The sequence below is a fragment of the Neopsephotus bourkii genome, unplaced genomic scaffold (genome assembly GCF_033783945.1).
Source record: "Neopsephotus bourkii isolate Nb327-2 ecotype Australia unplaced genomic scaffold, CSIRO-AGI_Nbou_v1 NB_196, whole genome shotgun sequence".
Classification (NCBI taxonomy): domain Eukaryota; kingdom Metazoa; phylum Chordata; class Aves; order Psittaciformes; family Psittacidae; genus Neopsephotus; species Neopsephotus bourkii.
In genome coordinates, this window is record NW_026900709.1 from 18,588,184 (window position 1) to 18,610,177 (window position 21,994).

General features: G+C 37.7%; 1 protein-coding gene across 1 annotated transcript in view; it reads left to right on the forward strand.

Annotated features, from left to right (window-relative positions):
• The first annotated feature begins 276 nt into the window (after positions 1-276).
• LRMDA (leucine rich melanocyte differentiation associated) overlaps positions 277-21,994 on the forward strand; it is a 673,598-nt gene continuing 651,880 nt past the window's right edge. The window contains exons 1-2 of the mRNA XM_061344254.1: positions 277-411; positions 4,136-4,236. Coding sequence (XP_061200238.1) covers positions 382-411; positions 4,136-4,236 — 131 coding nt within the window. The 5' untranslated portion in view covers positions 277-381. The remainder of the gene's footprint in view (positions 412-4,135; positions 4,237-21,994) is intronic.

Consider the following 21,994-nt stretch of genomic DNA (forward strand, 5'->3'; position numbering starts at 1 on the left):
GTCCGGGAGCGGCCGCAGGACGGGGATGCCCGGGGCCTGGAGCCGCTGACCCTCTCCGCACGCCAGCCCCGTGCCCCCGCTTGTCGCCTCCAACAAGTGGAGCGCATCGGTCCAGCCGCAGCCGGCAGGGCCTCGGCCCGACCACCGGTGGGGGGGCCAAGGCGGCCGCCGGACCCCTGAGGGGCTGCTGGGTCCGGGTCCAGTGGAGGCGCGCTCAGCCCAGCCGCAGGTGGCGGCGGGAGCCCCGCGCTGCCGCCACCCCGCCCGCGGCCCGGCCGCGCTTCCGCCCGCGTCAGCTGACTGCTGTGAGGAAGCGGCGGCAGTCCCGTCCCCGGCCCAGCCTCGAGCCCGCGGAAGCCCCGGCGCGTCCCCCCCGCAGCCATGGCAGGGGTCGTGGTGAGCGGAGCCCAAGTAAGTGTCTGCGTGCCGCGGAGCGCAGGGCCCGGGCCACGGCGGCCCCACCTGCCCGGAGCAGCCCGCCTTGCCTCGGCGGCCCGGCACCGGCACGGGTACCGGCTGGCCCAACTTCCCGCCGGTTTCCCGCCGCTCGGCCGGTGCCGGAGGAGGCTTCTGCGCTGTGGGGGGGCAGCGGGTTCGCACGGGGCAGGGAAGTTTTAGTTTCCCGCGCGCTGCTCAGGTATCGCCTCTCTCGCGAGCACGCTGTCCCGAGGCCGCCGAAGGGAACGACATGCGGAGCCGTCCCTGCCCCCCACAGCGCCGGGGGGCGGTGCGGAGGGGGGAGAGGGCGGGGCGGCCCCCTCACCGGGGGTGTGCTCAGAGCAGCACGGGTGGGGGTGTGTGTGTGCATGTGCATGGCCGTGCCCTGTCGTAACGGGGAGGTAGAGGAGCAGCCGGGTGCTTGTCGACGGTGTTATTGCTCTGCCGCTTCTACTCCTGTGGCTAGCTCAGGTGCGACAGGCGTGTTCCTGAGGCTGCTGTAGCAGCTCACTGCCGTGCGACATCTCAGCTACCGGCGGAGTTCGACGTAGGGGTGGGTGGGCTGAGGAGCCTGTCGTGCTCCGGTTGATCTTGGGCTCTGCCGCTCGCAGGCTTGAGTAGGCTGGAGGAATCGACTGAAGAAAGACTGAAATATGTTGTGTGTTGTTTCTGCTGAAAGTAAACACTGTCCGTTTCGTTTTGACTAAAGAGAGAAGTTGAGAAGCAAAACAAATCCTGGTGGCCTTTACCCAGATCCTTATTTAGCTACTGAAAAAAAAATCTGGCTAAAATTTGATGTAATTACTGCTGAAGCTGTGGCTACAACTAGCAAAATATTCCCTCATCCTTCCCCCTCCTCCCCCCCCACCCCCCAATAATAAATTAATCTTGTTTTCTTTTTGAAAACGATTTGCTATTAAAGCAGGGTGCTGCTTATCTTACTGCTTATTTAATCTGGTCACTATTTCTGTGTGCAATTCAGGTAAATGTGTGTGTGATATGGAGGGGATTGGCTAATTTTGCAGTTGCTGCAGGAAACTGGCACTGCATAGCATGCTGCCTTCTTCCCACCAGTGTGCCTTGAACTCTTAATTTGGCTTTGTGACTAAAATACAATCTTCTAACAGCATATAGTAAAAATGTAATGCTCAACTGACTGGAAATATTCTCCAGATGTAATTCCCTTCAGTGGAGGGGATTATGCAATATTGAGAGTTCATACATGGCCTTTTTGGTGATGCTCTTTAATAAAGATGTTACTTTATGGGTTACTAAAATTACAATATCATTATAAAATGATTGCACAGATTACATAGTAATATCCTCTGAAATTAAAGCAGAAGAGAGGTGCAGCTGCTATTGACTGGTTAACTTTATGTTTTAAATACTTTGTAGAAACTTATTTTTTCCCTGAATTACATACAGTGTGTTCAAGAGTCTGCAAGAATGTCTGAGATGTCCATAGCCTGATGCTGGGTTTTGTGGGAAACTCTCTGAACATTTTGGTGGGAGCAGGGCGTCAGTAATGAGAATGATTGACTGTGACCAACCTGTCACAGATTAGAGTTGAATTAGGTAATGGAAGCACCTACATCCATTTTTTAATCCCATGTGATGTTCTGTGACTGGTATAGAAAAATCTAAGAAATCACTGTTACTGATGTGCCTGGCACCCAAAGAGCCAAGGAGTCTTGGGAAAAGCATGCTTGCTCTCATTTCTCAATGATGACATCTCTGGATACGTACTTGAAAGCTCATACTTATTCTGAGGTTATTTGAGATGGATGCAAAAGGAGGAATACTGAATTATGTACATTTTATTGTGTTCTGGGTAAGTTATTTTGAACTGAAAGAATAAAAATGAAGAAATGTTATTCTTCTATACCATTGAAGTCTTGTTTTATATCAGATTGATCAAGGATTAAATAGAAGAGTGGGGAAATGGCTCTTAAAAACTTGTTCAAAAAGGCTAATTGTGTATTGCATTGCTGTCAGTTGCTGCCAGTAAAGAGAGTTATTGTGTATCTGAGGCAATTTCATGTATGTGGATTGTAGAGATCTGAAGTTGAATGCACTTGGTGTATTTTGTGGAAAAATGAATCTCTTTGTTTTAAATTAAAAAGGTGCTTGTACTGTTAGTGTGCTGCAGTGGACTTTGTGGAAGTAAAATTCCTTTTACAAGGCCTCAGCATTAAAAGGTCATGTCAATGATATTTCGTCTGCAAATATGCCTGTGAATAATGTGTTTGTATCAGATGTGCAAATATATTTATACATTGTAGCAGTTCAAAGGCTTTTGAACGTTTTCTTTATTTTGCCTCTGTGTGCTCTAAAACACATATGAGTTTTTTTTTCCTTCAACCTCTCTTCTTGTGGAGCTAGAATATTTACGGCCAGGTAAGTTTCTGAAACACTGAGACTGCAAGTCAGAGTCTCTTGCTCCTTCTCCATCACTCCTGCCTGTGTGAAAAGCTAGGTAGTGACCTGTTCTCTTGCTGAGTTTCTAGTTGCTCAAGATGGTCTTGCACTCATGGTGTTAATAGTCATCACATTATAGTAATTTGTATTTCAATGTGTTACATTGAATTAAAAGCTTAATCCAAAGTATTATTCTGTTTATGCGGTGTCTTTCCAAGGATTTGCAAGCATTAAAGAAACCTGTCATTCAGTGGAGAATGAAGCTATTCTTGCATGCATACCTGCATGTGTGTCGTGAAGTGCATCGTAGGTGTCTTGGATGAAAACTGGAGGAACCCTCCCCTCATACTTATTTCAATAAATTCTGCAAAACAGTTTGTTATGTCCAAACCATTAGGATGTCAACTGCCCAGACTACTCCCTTTCTCCCCTTTGTCCTTATTTGTTAAAGTCATGTGTATGTTTTGTAGCAGAATTTATTGCAAGAATTTATTAACAAGGGGAAGAAGTTGTTAAACTGAGCTTCAAGCTACCTGTTTTCCGCTCGTAAAAATTATTTCACTGTTGTCAGCTTTATCTGTTGAAGTTATTGAACAAAATGAATTAAATGGGATGCAATATAGTATTATCAGATTGCAATAAGTTTTAGAGTGTAAGGGTGGGATGACTTGCAAAAGTACGTATTGTCAGCCTGTTGTGCAGAGGAGTCTCTATTTTAACAGAAATTTAAATACTATAAAAAATATATTTGACTTTTTTTTTTTTTGTATATTTTTCAACTGACATCTTTTAGACCAATGGGATGTGGTCTTGAAATTGACTGTCTATTGAATATTTAGATAGTAACAATATCTTGCAGATAGTGGTCTAACACAGTGTTGAAATCTACTTAACTAGCAAGGTGCCATGTAAGGGCAACTAAGAATTCTTTAGCACAAAATCTGAAATGTCAGTGTTTGTGCTGAGATTTTGAACATTGGGAGGATGAGGCGATATAGATGTATTGAATTCGGCTTTGTGGACATTCTTTGAAGAAATCACGCCAAAGACTTCTATGACAACACAGCAGAGAGAATAGAACAAGTTTAGTGTTTTAGGTGTAGCACAGCTGATTGTATCAAAGGGAAATTGTGATAGGTTCTATAGCAGTAAAACTGGTGTGGCTTAAAGTTGTAATGAATATTTACAATATTGTGTGTTATCATTGTCTCAATGAGACAGAATCTGGACAAGGAACTAAATAATCCACTTGTGTTTTCTTTTTGCTTTCAATTCTCAGGTGTCCTATATTAGTCAAGACTGTGAAGAAATTCCAGAATTTCTAGGAAGAAAATATGGACATATGGCAAAAAGGCTAGATCTTAGCTTCAACTTGTTAAGGTATGTGGCAGTATATAGATTTCCAAGTGCAGTATGGGACACCAACTCCAAATGCAGAATATGTATGTATGTATGTATTTATTTTAAAATTCAGAGTAGAACCATACATGTATGTTTCATACATTTAGTAGTTGACAAGTGGGCAACCCTGTTTTATAGTCAATGTTTGTTTCCTTTTCTTGTGCATTTGGAACACAAAATAACCAGGTGAGTCTCAAATTTTCTCATGTTAACATAAATGTCCAGCGAGGAGCCTACTGTTTATTGTGTGCTGAAAATGGAAAATAAACATCATTACCTGAAGAAGTGAAGAATAGGATCAAAAGCGATTTGTTCTTAGCCAAAATACAAGTAAGTTGTGCTTCACTCCCTTCTTTTTATTTGTAGATCTCTGGTTATTACCATAAATAACCAGAGATTTGTAATACTCTTTCCTCAGATGATGTGTTTTTGTTGTTGTCGTGGTATGATTTTATTTTTGTGTAGTTAAGTGCTAAAGCTAAATGCAGTTAGAATTTATTTTCATTATTTTAATATATGGATTAAGAATGCTGTAGTATTCCCATTAGTTATTACAGTATCCTTTTTCATTTAATCCTTGTGAAGAGAGAAGGTGCTAATTTTTAGAGTAACTGCAGTCAACTTTTGATGTAGGATAGCTTGTTGTTTAAAAAGCATTCTAAGGCCTAAAAACAGATTTGGGGAAAGGAGAGAGTTTTGTTGTTCTGTGTTTCTTTTTCTTTTTTAGCTTAGGAAAGCTAATACTAAAAGTAATGAGACCACTAAGGTTTGTTTTTTATTTGAGCTGTGATATACTAAACATATAGAAACTGAGAATGAAGCATTTATTATACAGTAGCTGTTCAGACTGGTCTGCATTTACATATGAACAGATCTAGAATAAATGTCATAGCCTTAAATGAATATGAGTATAGAAGTGGTGTCTTGGGTAGCTTTTGAAGCAAGTGTAAACAGTAAGATCATTGTCATTTTCTTTAAGCAAATATTATTGCTTAAAAAATCTGACAGTGCTTTAGTGCAGTGATGAGGTTTATGATTTTCATCAGTGAACGTTTAATTTTAAAAGTTTAGTATGTTGTCTTCAGTGGGGGAACTTAGTGTCTACTCTTAAATGCCTACACTTTAATGTCTTTAAGAAGGAGTTTGATTTTCTAGAAAAACCTGGTATGTGTTAGTAAAGGCATAAGTTGAGTGAAGAAGACCAAGGATGATCAAAATATAGAGAAAGGTAAAGAGAATATTACACTTTGCTGGCGCAGTAGTTATTTGCAGAAAACATGTTTTCATTATAATATGATTCATTATTTAATGAGAGTGTGAATTCTTTTATAAGAAAAAAATATTTCAGCACTCACGAATTTTTTAGCCTGTATTTAAGCCAGAGAAATGCTGAAATACTCAACAATTACCACCTCTCAGCTTTAGGCAGTAAATAGATGCTTACCAACCTTTAAGTTGTTTTGCATATAATAGGGTTTCTGTGTCCTGTTCTCTGTAAGTATGGCTATTGCTGAGTGTATTTTGGGAAGGAATTATCCTTCCCTAGCAGGCAATAAATTCTGTTACGTAAAAGTGCCAGTAGAACGTCTGACCACGTAACAATTACATTAAGAATTTAAGAAATTTAGCATAGAAGGAAGTTGTTTTTTTGTTTGTTTTTGTGTATGCAGTCATGTTATTTGATGTTGCAATCATGGGTACGGTTGCTTGGAGAAAAAGTGAGATCTTTGTTGTAGTAATGTGTTCAGCTTTGGGGTCATTTGGTAGCAGACTGGCAGTGGTGTCCTTTCTGAACCAGAAGTCATGTGCGGTTGTAGACTTGCAGCCTTTACTGTGCTCATACACACATGCTTATCCACATAAGAGACCCTTATCAGAAAGACATACTGCACGATACAGATGTCAGAAAACTTTCTTATGCAACTGATATAATGTAATACTTGGTTGAACAGTTGCTTCAGTGAATCATACTGATTTTGATACCATCGTAATATAGGTAACTTCATTGCAAAAGTCAGAATAGAGCCAGGTAAGTTATTTTGCCATTTAAGGCTTTCCATTTTTAAACAAGCCTCTGTGTGTTTAGAGGCTTGTCCAGGTACGCTCGAAAAAGGGTGGAAAGACAGGCTGATGCTGTTAGTAAAGTAGGAAAGAATTAGTCAAACATGCTATATTTTGTGATTTGCATGCAAACAACTTTTGCCAAGCTTGTCCCTTAGTAAGACTTTTAAAGAAACACCGTTGAGTTTTTCTGGGAAATTCAGTTTGTTATTTTGTATAAATGAAGGAGTTTCTTCCCCTGTGGGTTGTGAAGAAGATAGAGCCAAACTCTTGTCAGCTGTGGAATCTCCATCCTGGGTGATATTCAAAGCACAACTGGGCAAAACCCCAACCAACCTAATCTAATTTTGAAGTCACCCTGCTCTGAGCAGGGGATTGGTTAGATGACCTTTAGATGCCCCTTCCAAAGTAGAATATACTTTGATTCTGCAGCTTTATTGGTGTGGCCATCATAAAATGGACTGAGTTGTAGCAGCTTTTTCGATTTGATACTGGTAGTGATTTTCAGCTATTTTAGAAATGAGTTATTTACACCAAGTCTTTTCAGTAAGGCATGTTTCAGGAGCAGAGATGGAAATCTGCTCCTGAATCTCTCATGGCAACTTTATTTGATAGCCTTTCCTAATAATAGAGTGCTGTAAAGGCCACTATTTTGTTTCATAATATGTGGAAAGCATTCCCCTGTTCCCATGTACTGAAAGAATAGAATATGGGAAAGAAAGTCACTGATGGGGCAGTGTTAGGGTTATGGGAGACTTTGCTGAAAGAACAAAGGTAAATAATCATTACTGGTGAAGGAAAGAAAGGAATAAGTAAATAGGAAGGATGTAATGTAGCTAGGGAGTAGAGATTTGTATGAAGAACCAAAGATTATTTTTTTTTTTAGATGCATCTTGTTGCCTTGTGGAGAGAAAACCCCACCTATTTAAAGGTTATTTTATTAGTCCTAGTAACTTTCTTTGTGACAAATTTCTTCTTTCACATTAAATGCACTCCAGTGCTTGAATAACAGATGTCAGTGGTTTTGTACAAATAGGTGCTATGCTTTTATAAATATCTACAGATTGATTCACAGAGAAGTCCATCTTCTGATTTTGCCCTCAGTAGTTTTAAACATGTGAGTTGTTTTTGTTTTTCTCACAGAGATTTCTTCTGGATCTAAGCTATGAGGTGAAGGGGAGAGTGACTCTTTAATCTTGGCCAATGAGGAAGGATTAATCCAATAATTGCGCTCATGGAGATACAAATATCCCTTTCCTCTCTCTAGGGTGCAGATTATTTCTGCTAGAGGCATGAATAATTTGCAGTGTGTGCTTGTGCATATTTTCCACTGTCCCCTTAAGAGGGAGTATACATGAAAACATCCCGTTGAACTTTAATCCTAGTCTGGAATGTTTCTCCATGATTTTTGTGAGGCTGAGGCTTTGTAGTATCCTCTGTAGACTAGAGATTGTTTGTATTTCCCTTCTGCCTACTGTTTTCTTGCCTGGGGGAATATGCAAGTGGCAGCTTGAAACTGGTCTTCAGTTTTGCAGGGCATGTTCTTCTTTGCGACTTGAGTATGTGAAAGGGAGGCCTTTTTATTTTATTTTCTTGCCACCTTCCCAGTGCATGCAGCGATAAGAACAGGAAGATGAACAACAAAAGGGAGATGGAAATAAAAGCCAGAATTCAAAACAAAGCATGACATATTTTTTAAAAGTCTTTAGATTGATCTTTACAGTGTTTTAAAATGTTGAAGAAAATGCACTATTGTTAAAACTTTTTGATGGTTTTATTTATAAGGTAGAAAAATATTTTCACCATAATTGGGTAACTCTTAATCGTAGCAATTGCATATTTATCAGTGTGAGGGGCTGTTATTAATGTAGCTGTCATGCACAAACACATTTCTGCATTAAATCCATTTAGTATGTGCATTATTCGGTCTAGAATGTCACCAGGACATCAAAGCCCCCTTAGGCATAAGAGCACAGTGCCCTGCTGTGGCTGCAGAAAGGGCTTGATCAATAAATGTAACATGTTAATGCAGAGCAAATAGAATAAAAGATTTCTTTGACAAGACATGAAAAATCACCTTGTGGCAGCTGGCATGGTGATGCCATTTCAGCGGAGACACTAGCAAAGTTGATCTGACAAGTAAAGAGGAGAGATGATGGTTATAAGGTGCTTTTGTTTCAAACTTCTTTCTTGACCTGTCAGGTTTTGAAGGAGCCTGAATGGCCCTTTTTTGTCATGTGAAAATTGTAGTCTTAGGCAGTTATGAAGCAGTTATCTCTTCTCAAATTGTGAATGCTGCTGTTTAATTGATTCACTTAGCATTTGAAACTGTCACGCATTAATAATTGCTAAATCCTGTAGATACTGCTCCAGTGTGTCATGCTTAAATGTGTAGTTATCAGAAAATTAATATCCTTAATGAACCGATGCTTTCAAACTAGCATTGCATGAAATCTCTTTTGCCCTTTCATTTGCTGAAGGTATATCAGCCAGTTTTCAGAGAAACCCCTCCCGACAGTTATGTGGTTTTATTTATTTATTTTTTTGATGCCCGACAAATGCCAGCTTTGCTTTGGGTACATAGTATGCTCAATGACAATAAATATAGTAATTATGCTGGAGTTAGTAATTAACATAATTATAGTCAATTACGACAAATACAGTGCAGAGCTAAATAAATGAGGGTGAGAAATTAGCAAGCTAATTGATTTACCTTACTTGCTGCTTTTTCTTGCAACTAGCAGTTGGAGATTTTCTGTAGGAGAGTGTGGTTTACAAATAGCTGATTGTGTTTTGAAATGATTCTGTCTTATGGCTCTCGCTCCTGTTTCTTTTACACTGAGGTGAAGAGGATTGAAATATGGGGTAGTGGTTAGAAGGAGAAAGGAGCTGCTGATCTGTCCTCACTGAATGCTTTGAAGGAAAATATATGTACCTGCTTTAATTTTAGATGCTTCTTACAGTATTGAAGGGGTAAAGGAAAAAAAAAAGAGTCATGATTCTTTACAAACAGAGCACCTTGCTACAGACATTTTGGTCATATATTTTAATCCCCTTAGATGTGGTCTGAATTACCTAAGAGACATCTATCTATCTGCTTATTGACATTAGGGAGATCTGCAAAGCTAAAGAAAGAATTCAAATTGTTCAAGTAATCCAAGTGTGTTGAAACAATATGCCCTTGTTCAGCCATCAGTTTCAATAATTTAGAACCACTGGACCAGCAGAGATGCATAGTATCATAACATTTGTGCACATTATAATTGCCTGTTTTGTTTCAAGATGATTTATAGTATGTTGTCTGAAATAAGTGCATTGGAGCTATGCAGTTAATCTGTTTCACTCTCCTTGTTTTTTGTTTTCTTTCAAGCATGACCACAGTTTACTATGTGAAAAGGGAATTAATATGTTTAAGTATTGAAGATTTTGTATTGCCTTTTTTTTTTTTTTAAAGAAAGATGCTTAGTAGGAGCTGAGATTTCTTTCTTACTCTAAGAAAACAGTGGTTTACAAATGTTTGTAAATTTTGTACTTGAAATAGGTCACTCCAGGTAAATGGAGATGTGTTTAGAGACTTCAGCAAAGAGATACTGTTTTCTGTCAGTAAGCAATCTGAAATGCATAAATTCTTGAAATTCTTTTCTCCTACTATTGCAGTAATGTAGGAAGTTCAAATGAGTAGGTTTGTAGTTTGAGGTGGGTATTTAAAGTTTTCCTGTAAGCGATGTCTTACAGTAGGTGCAAGATGCTGTTTTTTAAAGTAATGTTGAAATGCAAAGAATGCCTGAAAATAAATGTACACGAACACTGCTATGAGTGGTCATTCTTTAGAAGCAATTCAGTTGGAAATCAATTTGCTAAATGAAATATTTATATACAAGGAATCATTTAAATAAAAAATTCATAGATGTGGTGGTCTGTCAGATGAAGTTTTACATGTTTATTAATCACTTTGGACTATCTTATGCATAATTGTCACTCTATTACAATCACTATGAAATAGTCTTACCCTACTGGATGGACTGAAGACAAGTGTGATGATGGGTTCACTTTCTACATGGTAATACCTAGGGAGTAAGTAAAGCTTTGTAATTGTATGTCTGCTGTAAAAATGGAAGGAAGAGTATCACTGGTAACAAAAAAGGATTTGAGACTTCAAACATTAATTCTACTTTTGAGAGTTGATAGACAGTCAAAACTAAATCTACTCCTTGCTCTCTTCTTCCCCTTCTTTTCCCTCCTTCCATGCTTCCTCCCTTTTTTGAAAAGTGTCATTTCAACAGGAACCAGGTATGATCTGGGTAATGTATAAAGAAAACCTTTTCTCCCTTTGAAAACTTTGAATAATATTAAAAAATATTACTGAGATATACCTTGCCTTGCATATAGTAGCCATGCAAGTGTTCCATTATTTTGTCACCTTTAAATGTGATTACAGAATATTTGCCTTTACAAAGTACTGTACTGTGTGTGTTTTTTGTGACTTGTGTGTTTTCCTGGGATGTCTCATTTGCGGTCACTGGTTTATTGTTGATAGGAAGGGACAAGTGAATGACTGATCTTAAGAATGTCAGATTAATGGCTTATGAAATGTATTTAAATATATCACTGATTTGAGCATGATGTGCCAAGGATGAAAGCTGGGTGTTTTTTTTTTTGTGTGTAAATTATTTTTCCAAGCTCAGTAATACGTATGGAAAAACTCAGAGTAGAAATCGTATTTCCATCTCATACTGGTGGTTGTTGTCTTCTTTAGTCCCATCAGCCTCTCTTTTTGTCCATTGATCCTTGCTTGACTTTTTATGGCCACATAGTCACTAACGGACTGTGAAAACACTGTAGTATATATACCTCTGACCTCCAATGCTAGCCATTATCCATTGATTTACTGTATCTGACAGATCAGAACATAAGATTGTTTTCTGTTCTGCTTTTCTCAAGAAGGCTTAATACTGTGGAAGGAGTTTTCTTTAGAATGTATGACATTGCAGAATTGAGCAAAAGCTTGTACCTGAACAAAATCGGATGGGGACTGAGGTTCAGTGTGTGTTCATATTGTGTAGTTGAGATGTGTTGGGGGGGTTACTAGAGCTGTTAAATCTGGTAAAAACGTTAAACATACTGAACAATTTAACATGAAGTACAGTAAGGTTGTGAGCTTGAACTGTTACATCCTTAAATATAACTAATGAATATTGCTGTGATGGATGATGAAAGTTGTTTTGTGACATCCATCTGAGGGGCTGTTACGGTCATGAGTCAAGGTGAAATCTGTACTCCTGGACAAAGGTGAGTAACAAACTCCTTGGACTTGAATAGAGATCGAATGTCATATTAAGCATCCATTGACTGAAGGCTGTTGATAAAGACTTTTTGACTGAGGTGGAGCATTTCCCAGTGAACTGGTGTTGGCATCACATTATTTTATTTCTGTTTGAATAAGCGGGGAGTGAGCTACTTGATCTGGTTTCTTCTGTGAGATGGAAGTTGTTTTTTGGAGTGACATTGGAGGCTAAATGGAGTGATGTTGGAGGCTAAATCTGCATTGGAGGCTAAATGGAGTGATGTTGGAGACTAAATCTGCTCAATCTGCACTTGGAGGACTTAATTCACTAGTGCAATCAAGCCAGCTCCTCTTGTGAAAACTGTATTCGTAAACAAAAGTTATTCTTGTTTTGAATTCTGTTCTGAATATCAGAAATCTCATCATATTGAGAGAAAATCAGTTAATAAATGAAAGACTACCACAATCAATGGAAAGTATTGGCATTTGCAGGAGAAATAGTTCGATGTGCTTGTTTTAGTTTTCAAAGAATATCAATAGATTACAAACACTCTTGGTCACTTTTCCTGCCTAGTCCATGGTATCTGGGTTTTAAGACTGAGAGCCACTTCTTAAAGAGTACTGGGGGCTAAAGAGAAGGGCGTGATGAAGTAAGTGTAGTAATCTGGACTATTTCTATTTCTGACTTCCTTAATCTCTCTTACTCTAAAACAGTATTTCTTCATCGCTGCTGTTGTGAAACAAGAGCGAAGGACTGCAGGAATAGCTGTTGTCTGAGGACAAGGAGCTTGACTGGAGGGAAGAACCTGCATTAAGCCTGGATCTATTGTCTATTTCTTTTCCTCTCTGTTTTGCTGAAAGGTGTCGTCTCTCCCTAATGCAGTACACAAGATTCCCAGTATCTGGTTGCAGATGTAAAGTACTTAACTAGTTTTGCTTATCAATCACTCAGTAAGAAGAATCTCTGTCCTCCAGTATTCAATAAACCTGATGGGTGGTTATGGTAGCTTCTGTTCATGCATTGCTTGTTTTTTACATGTTGTCCTGTGTGGTTTGTGCCATTTTTGAGATCCTCCATTTTACATAAACCATCTTTACGTAGATTATTTTTGAGGTGATTTCTCAATTTAAAAGACAGTCCCCAAAGCCTTAGCTCATGCAAGTGTGAAGAATGAGTAGCATAGAAGTGCAAAAGGGCCATGCATTTTTCTCAGGCTCAGGAGCCAGCATGTCAAACCAGACATGCTATACAATAATTATATTGTCTTTAAGGTCATAGTTAATGCAGTTTTATAGCTCGGTTGCGAGCTTTACCCATGAGCTGATGCTGGCAATCATGTGAAGCTTCAAGATTTTTATTTCTGTTTTTGTTTTGTTTTTTTTCCTGGTCTTTCTTTTTCACCATGCTTGCTGAGTGAGTTGGAAGATCATTTCCTTTCTTTATATTTTTTTTTCAATTTTTAACATGGTTTGTCCACTGAGGCTATAAGTGGTAGCAGTGCTTTGTATAATACAGCCATAAGAGTTTGTTCATTTTTAGAGCCGACTTACTGCTCATGTTTGTAGGGACCCTTCCTATGGTGAAAGACTGTAGAAATCACTTTTAGAAGAACATAATTAAGAGATGTAAAATATCTAATGTTAGAGAATAGTTTGTATTCCATCCAAAACTCAGGGGAGTGGATAAGGTCTTACAAATTGGACCAGATTTGAATAGCTTCTCTTCAGGTACTTAAGTCTATTGTTTTTCAGTTGGTATATGAGCTGTATTGGTAGATAGTAGTACTTGAATGTGTGCACACCTCCAGTTAATTCTTTCATAGGAAGCATAGTGTGCATGGGATGCTGCTGTCGAAGTAGTTTACTGGCATTTAATGTGTTGTCAGTCCAGTGGTGACTGATGGACACTGCAGGTTATGAGCTGTTTGGCACAGATGCCAGCTCCCTGTGTTTGGACTTGGTGAAGTCAGGCTCTTGCTGTCAGTATTGTTGCACCAAAGACTGGAGTGACAGTGCAAGACTTAACTACTTGTCAACTCCAAACAATTTTTTGTTTTTGTAAAACTAACAAAAGAACATAAAAGGCTGTGGGTTTTTTTGGGGAGGGATTTTTTTTTTTTTTTTTTTTTAGTATGAAGCTTATGAGCTCCATTCTCTCAGCTAGTTCATTTTTATATAATGCATTGGACTAATGCAACCATTTTGAGTACATTCAGTCCTTAATTTTTGAATTTGCATTAAGTATAATTTTTCAATGCTTGATTTGATAGATATTGAAATATGAGGAATATATATATAGTTAAAATATAGTTAATGATGTTGAAAATGTGGATCATGTTTTATGAGTTAATTCTGCATTTCCCATTTGGCAGTTGGGCCAACTACTGCTGTTCCTTGTGAATATGCCCAATGGAAAGACAGCATAGTGCTCCATGTTTTTAAATTACATTCAGAAACATAAGCTGTCTTTCCCTTAGAATGTTAATCTGTGATCAGACATGCCGACAGGGAGCTAATTTTATGAATTTAACAGAAAAGCTACCTATTACCTACGTTCATTTTTTGTAAAGTCATTGTTTCCAACAATTAATTTGAAGATAAAAGTTAGTGTATGTATTATTTGTAAGAGGCACTTGTGGTGACTTAATGACTGCTTTAGTAATTAGTTTAGATAGTTATTCATCATGAGTATTTTTTTAAATCTTCTTTTCATGATTTCAAGACAAGTATATTGTAATTTTAAATCCTTGGGGTTTTGGGAGCATCCAGTTACATACTTAGAGCAACAGAGCAGCTTTTCATGACCAGTATATGACTAGTGAACTTTCATTTTTTGGACAGTGGTTTAAAGTTTCTGTTCATCTATTTTTGGTCTTACTCATTTTTGCAAAATGCTAAAAATGATTCTATCTCTTGAGTGTAAAATCTCTTAAAGCACAAGGAAATGCTGCACAATTGTCCTTGAACCATTTTAAATGTTAAGGGTCCAAGACTTGCTTTACTTACTTTAATTCTGCAAGGCCACATAAGCACTGGATGAGGATGCTGCATTTTAGACTCCTAGGACTTTAAAGACCTTTTAGCAGGAGAGGAAAGATGAAAACCTGACCTAGTTACATAAGTGATAAAGTGTACTACTTATTTTAAAGCACTTACAAGCTGAGGGAAAGGTGTTGTAGACGTGCCAGGGAATAACAGTATATTGAATATTCAGAAAACTCTGCTTCCAACACGGTTACGTTAAGATAATTTGACAGGCCAGTGTGTGGATATTAAAATTACAGCCACTCAAGGATCTGAACGCTTTCTTTTTCTACCTATTATCTTGCATTTAATATACGCTCTGTCTTGGACAGTGGAGTACTTTGGAATAGTACAGAAACAGTCATGTGTGAAGGTGATTATGGTGGACTGGCTTTAGGAAAAAATTGTCAAATACTGTTTTTTCTAAGAAATGGAAACTAGCCAACTAAGTGAGGGGCTGTGTATGTGTCCAGTTTCCTTTCTTCTCTCACTGTGTACCCTCCTTTCTTCCTTCCCACTGCTTCCAGCTCCTTAAATCCACAGAAGGCTGCTGAAGGTGCTGATGAGAGATTTGGGTGCAGGTGCAAGATGAGGTTCTTGCTTTCTTGCAAATGCTCTCTCTTTTGTTCACTGTATTGTTTGTAATCAGGAGCCAGGCATTAGCTAGCTCAGCTGTTCCTATACAGTATTGGTTCCAGTTCTACCAGGTGCACAATTAGTAAATTGTCTTCCAGCCTAAGTGGGAAATGTCAGAGGGTAGTTCAATTTCTTTCACTGTTAATTCTTTGGCTTCCTTTAAATAAGTCATATCAACAAATGGTTTGTTACTAACACTAATAATAGGGCTTTTGAAAAGTGGACATATCTCTAATGAGAATCTATCTCACCCCATTTAATGTGGGCCACTACTATGCCACCAAATTACAGACTCCTGTCAGTGCAACCACAGGTGGTTTGAAACAAGAGCTTCACCTGCATTTAAATTACTGAGCAACAGAAAAGAAGTTTCTGAAGTTAAGGAGACTAATGCATTACTGTAGATTTTATTTTGACCATCATTTGTCTCACTTTCTACTTACTGGTAAATGGAGGAAGAGAGGACATGTGCCTGTATTGAGCTGAAAGTGAATGGGCAAGTGTTTCTTTGTGCATTTTAGTACAGCAGATGAAAATCATGATTACTTTAGCCCTAGTATTTGATACCAAAGTTAGCTTTAAGATACTGGCACTTTTTTTTTTTTTTTCTTTCTTCATTTTATTTCTTTGTAGAGACAGAAGTGCACTGGAAGTGGGCAGAAGTCAAGTGGGCAAAAAAAGTAGCACTAGAAACCCTTCAAGGTATCTGGTAAAGTTGATACTTGTATTTACAGCGTAGTCTATTACTATTGTATAACCTGGAATGAATAAATAATTCCTATTTTGTAAAGAGGCACAATAGTGTTGGAACTGGTCAGTAAGCTTCATTGTATACACAGACGCATCAGATATTTTGGGTTCTGTACCTTTTATCTAGTGCAGTATGAGGTCATAACTAAATCAGATTTTCTGAATGATTCCTTGACTGCAGATTGCCATAGAGCTCTCATTCTTAGGGAAGAAAAAAAAAAAAAAGAAAAGAAAAAGGCTTCTGCATGCCAGTGAGTGGAGTGAAACCCTTCAGCCCTTTTGTCACTTGAAGAAAATAGTAGGTATTTCCTTTCACCAGATTTTATATGCTGAACACAACTGAGATCTTTGAATAGATGTGGAATAGAAATAACCTTATTCATATTATAGATCCCATCTGTGCAAATATGTAGAAAGCTCTATGCTACTCCTTTCCATCCTGTACAGGTCTATTTTTCTGCAGTATTTTAAAATCTGTTCCTTGTCCTTTATTCATTTTAAGGCCTTCATGTCTTTTTAAGTGATCATTGAACAGAGAAAGCAAATTGCTGTTCTGTCACTGGTGAATCCAGCTAAACCAACCACAACTAGTGTATGAAAAACAAACAAGCAAACAAAACCCCTGCTTTTTCCTCATTGGTGCCTAGTTAGCAGAGCGTATGAGAGAGCTTTGACCCCAGAGAGCTATGCGATAATAGACTCCTTCCATACTGGTGCGGAGCTAAGGCTCCATGTGTAAACTTGACAGTACTTCTCAGTGTTTAACATTGTAACATCAGGCTTTTATGTTACTTAAATATACTAAAATGTACCCTGTTTAAAACTGCAGGTGCTGCTACACTTCTACTAGAGCACAGTAACATTTGCCTTAGAAAAACTCTGAGGCTGGTGAAAGAGTTAAGCAAAGCAGCCAAAAACCATTTTCAGCTTTTACTTTGCAGATACAACCTTTTAAGCATACCTACATTTACCTGCAATGGCAATCGTTTTGCATTTTAATGACAAATCAAGTATGCTAACTTGCATTTGAAACGAAAGTGCCTTAAATGTCTCTGGCTGTCAGAATGAGATGTTAGGAGCTTGATGAAAAGAGAACAAAGAAGACAAAGTATGAAGCCTAGATACAGAGCAAAATGAAATAAAACCTTGTATGGCCTGTCAGGGGTGTCAGTTGATATTCCTATCTAAAGCACATTATAGTATTACTTTGCAGCTCATAGCTTACTCATCTGTCTTTTTTAATTCATCACATTCTAGCCCACATCTTTTAAGTCCCATGTGTCAACAATGGAAGAAATCTGTTAATTGACAAATGAGTGTCACAAATGTGAATTGGTGCCTTTACATCAGAGGCAGGTAGTCTCTGTTGTTTTTTGTCGGCTCTATTATTGGTATAAGCCAGTGTAAGACATCTGTCTTTGCCAGAATGAGAGATGACAGCCAAAGAAGGGCTGTCATTGTTTTAGTGCATGTTCATTCTGCTGAGATACTGTATAAAGATAAAATGTCAGTTAAAAGAATATGAAAAACTATCAGGAGGAAGTCCTTAAATTACTTGGGAAGGGGATCCGGGAATTGGTGCCAGAATCGAAATCCGAACGTTCCAGTTTGCATCTATCACATCAATTTAAAAATAATACTTTCTGAGTAACTGGGTCAGTTTATAAAGCATTTAGGAAAACGTTATGTTGTGTTGGCATAATTAGCTCATAAGATGGAAGGGAAAACATACCTCCACAGGATATGAGTTTATTACAAGTTCATTTTTCAGACATGTATAGAATTGTCTCAATAAAAATATGCTGTGTAGCATCTCTGGTGTTGATTTGCATCTGTTTTGAAATATTGAAATTGCTCCTTTCCAATTTCTTTTTCTGTTATAGTTCTATTTTAGATTGATGAATAACATAATGAAATAAAAAGCATAGCCAGCTGTGAGTTGATGAGACAATTAATAGGAAGAAAATTATTAACATAGTTCTGGGGTGTCTAGAGGGTGTACAGTATGCAAAAGTTACTCCCAAATCACTAAATCCTTTTATTGCAATAAATGACTTTTTAATATTAGATAGTGAAAAAGAGAGGAGGAAAATATTTTAATGGAGGAGGGGGAGAAAGGGAATAGAATAAAAATGTCATGAAAGGCTGCCATTTTGCTTTTATTTTAGATCAAAGTCATAAGAAAGATAGATCAGCACATAAATCTTCAGTATCTTTGACAACCATATGCTATAGGTGCTGCAGGACCCTCCCTGTGTGCCCACCTCCATTCAGAATGACCCGTTACTTGATTCTAAATGACCTTATCTGGACTTTAGGGCTTTTGAGGATGTGTTGATTAAATCTGGTGAAGGACTAGCTCTTGATCGGTGAGACTGGCTGCATTGAAGTTTCAAGATGGACGTTTCTGAACAACAGTTTACTAGAAGTCTTAGTTTTAAAATTACTTGGTTTTTCATTTTAAATAGAGCTGTTGATATAGTAGATTTTAGAAGTTCTCAATTTTGATAGTACTTATTACAGGCAGAATCATTAGTCATAAATGTATTTTTTCTATAGATTTATTTTTAAAAATTTGATTCCACCAGTTAGTTGAGCAGCACAAAAAATGTCAAACTGATGTTTCCCCTCCCCACCACCTAATGTGGGGCTGTCAAAGTTTGTCTTTGGTAACTGTGTTTATACCCAACCTGCTTCCTTGCTGGTTTACTACAGTCTGTGTTTAGTGTTGACTGCAGTTTTAATTTTAATTCTTGAGACCAGCAGCAAAGTGAAATACTTCTAATAGGTGCTAGTAATTTTATGGGTCTTTTGTGTCTTAGGGCCAAAAAAGCTAAGAATGAGTAACATAGAGCTTCCTTTTAATTTAAATCTTTGGATAGAAGTAGATCTTCCTTTAAAAAAGAATACTAAGGGAGAAGGTGGTTTCCCTTATTAAAGCCTCCTTTAAAAAACAAACAAACAAAACAAAAATCAAACAACTCTTTTCAAAGTTCTTTGGAATTCATTTTGCTAGACATAATTTTAGATGAAATGAAATTTAAGAAGTGTTTGCTGCTTGTATACAAAAGTTTATGCGCCTAAATTGAACAACTGTAATTTTAATAGTGTGTTCTCAATTTCAGTTTCCTTTGAGAAGTGGAAAGACAACACTGTCTCCGTTTTACAAATGGCAAAACTGAGATGTGAAGAGGCCTTGTTGATAAACTATAGATGCCAAAAATATTTTTCAGCCCTTCATATGAACTTTTATAAACTGCTTCTGCATGTTGTGCAAAGTGATGGTTGACCCCTGTCCGCCTGCCAGTTCTGTCATGGTCCTACAACACAGTAGGCAGTTTATTCTCATGTGCTACTTAGCTGAACTTCCGGTCAGAGAGCGGATGTTTCAGCAAGGTGATGATCCAGCTGTGACTAAAAAAATAGTAAAAAATCCAAATGCATTGTAGACATGGAAATTTGCCTTCAGGGGGTCAGGATTTTCTCATATTTGTTCCCTTGTGGTGTAGAATTAGAAAAATAACAACAGTAACAACAAAAAAAGATGTGAACTGAGACTGTACCTGCTACTTTTGGTGGGTGTTCTTTCTTTCCTAGCTAAAATTAGGAGATGATCAGTGAGGACAAGTGGGAAGGACAGATCTCATCTCTCTAAAAGAATTGAGTAAACTTCATTGTGAAAATTTATGTGTGGGAAATACCATTTGAACTAGTTAAGGTGCCAGCCCATGCCATTCCCAGTGTTTACTGCAAGATGCAAGACAACATTCAGCTTGGAGAATTCAGCTGTGGCAGCATGTGTTTGTATGCAGTATTGTCACCGTTACATTAACTCTAGAAAGGGAAGATACTGGCATTTAAATACAGCAACTTTGCACATGTGTGTGCACGTATCCCCTTGGTGATTTCCCCCCTCCCAACTGCCAGCTGTCATACAGAACCTGAAACAGACAAAAATTTATTGGGTAATATTTAGAAACATGTCAGTGGTAACGACTGGATCTCTGATTTCAATTATCACCTACTAAATTTAGGCTAATGTAATGCATTTGTAGACCTGTTGAATGCACTTGACATCATGTTTAAAATATTTGAAACTGCATCGTTTTTTAATATCATACATTGACCACTTTCTTTTTTCCTGCACACATCTGGTGCATGGCAGCAGGCATCCCATGTGACCTATAAAAACTTCATTTGTGCTAGTTTGAGAGTTTCTTTTTTCTTTTTTTTCTTCAGATAATATTTCAGCTGAGGAGAAGAAAGTAGGTTGAGGCTACAAAAATTGGCTTAATGAAACGCTAAGATCTGTAATTCACCATTTCCCCCCCTTTGAAATCACTGTCTAAACAGCATTTTAAGCTTTATTCCTATTGTTTAGCTTTATCTTTTCATTGAAAATCCTTGGGATTTAGGTGCTTTAGTAACTTGGTGCTCTTAAAACTATTTTAATAACAATGTATTTTAATAATAACAGCAATTTTAATAACCTATAGTCACTATTTTTTCGTAGAATGATTGGGTGAAGTTTCTATTGTTAAATTAGCAGAGATTAATGTTTAAATTCAAATTACTTTGAGTTCTGCCTTACTCTGTGAAGATTTTATGTGCTGACAAGATTTTATTTATTTAGGATTATTGAGAGGGATCTTTTTAAAAAGTGTTTAATTTTCAAGTATTGAAATACTTTGTTCTAGTAGTGCAAAATAGTTTTCTGTCTTGCAATTTTGTTTTCTTTCCCTACCCATCATTGTCATGCATGCTAATTAAATTTATATGCTGATGTTTTGCAGCTCTGAGCTTGCTTTTTAACTATTGGAGTGCTAACTGTTGAAGACATTTGCTTGGTAGTGCTGAGTACTAATCACAGCTTTTAGTTTGTTTTTCACAGTTTTTGTGGAAGTATTGTGAGCTTTTAGAGTTGTGTCCACATCTGCATTCAGGTAATGTAAGAAACAAAATAGTCTCCAAATATGTGTAGGCTACTTTGATTAAATTCATTGTTCACACCTTGATAGCTGCATAGACAAACTTAGGGAATTCTTGAAGAATAAATACTCTCTTCCTTTAAAGCATGATCCCAGCTTGCTTGAACCAGTTTTGCTTTGTTGTGGTTTCTTATATCTTGGAATATACTTTTCAGTAGTTTTCTCAGTGGTGGCTCTTTTTCTTCTTAGCAGGTTCTTTTTCTTCTTGCCTAATGCTTCCAGACATTCTTTAGCTGACATATCGTTAAGAATCTCAAAATTAGTTTAAATTGAAATTGTTATAAAACAATTCTGAGCATGTTATCTGTTTCTGAAATACAAGTCAGAATAGCAGATGTTTTTCAAAAGGGTATTGGAAACGTGCCTTCCAGGAGAGGAAAATGTCTTGAAGATTAAATTTCAGTAAAGTTGGACTCAAGTCTTCTGGTGGAATGGGTAAGGATCCACAGTCTTACTGATGATTTGTTAATTTCAGAATTGCTAAATGCATTTTGGATTCAGGAGTAATTTCCTCTGATGCTTATTTTCTAAGATTTGGTTTGGTTTTGATGTGGAAATTGCCTGTGATTCCTCAGAAATTCTTCAAGCCAAGCATGGATGCAGATGGCATCCAGTAATTGCAAGGGATCTACATAGTGGCTTCATGATGTAATTGAAGCTTCCATAGTAAAGGAGCAGTGTTTTCTGTTCTGATTTAAGATGGTCCAATACGAGCCTAAAACTTATCATTGATCACAAGTCACAGGAAATGCTTACATAACTTTATTTAATCCAGGCTGTATATAGGCTGTATTATCTTCCTTTCATAGAGATATGTTTTTTCTCAATGGAGGATTCCTTTAACATGAGTCCTACAAAGTTTTTATTTTTCCTTGGATGTTTGAAAAATTAACCTAAGGCCTAATAAGTCTTCAAAATAACAAACAATTCAATCATAAACTAAGATTATGTTTTAAATAGCGTATAGATCTTGCTTTTCTCTGTTACATATTTC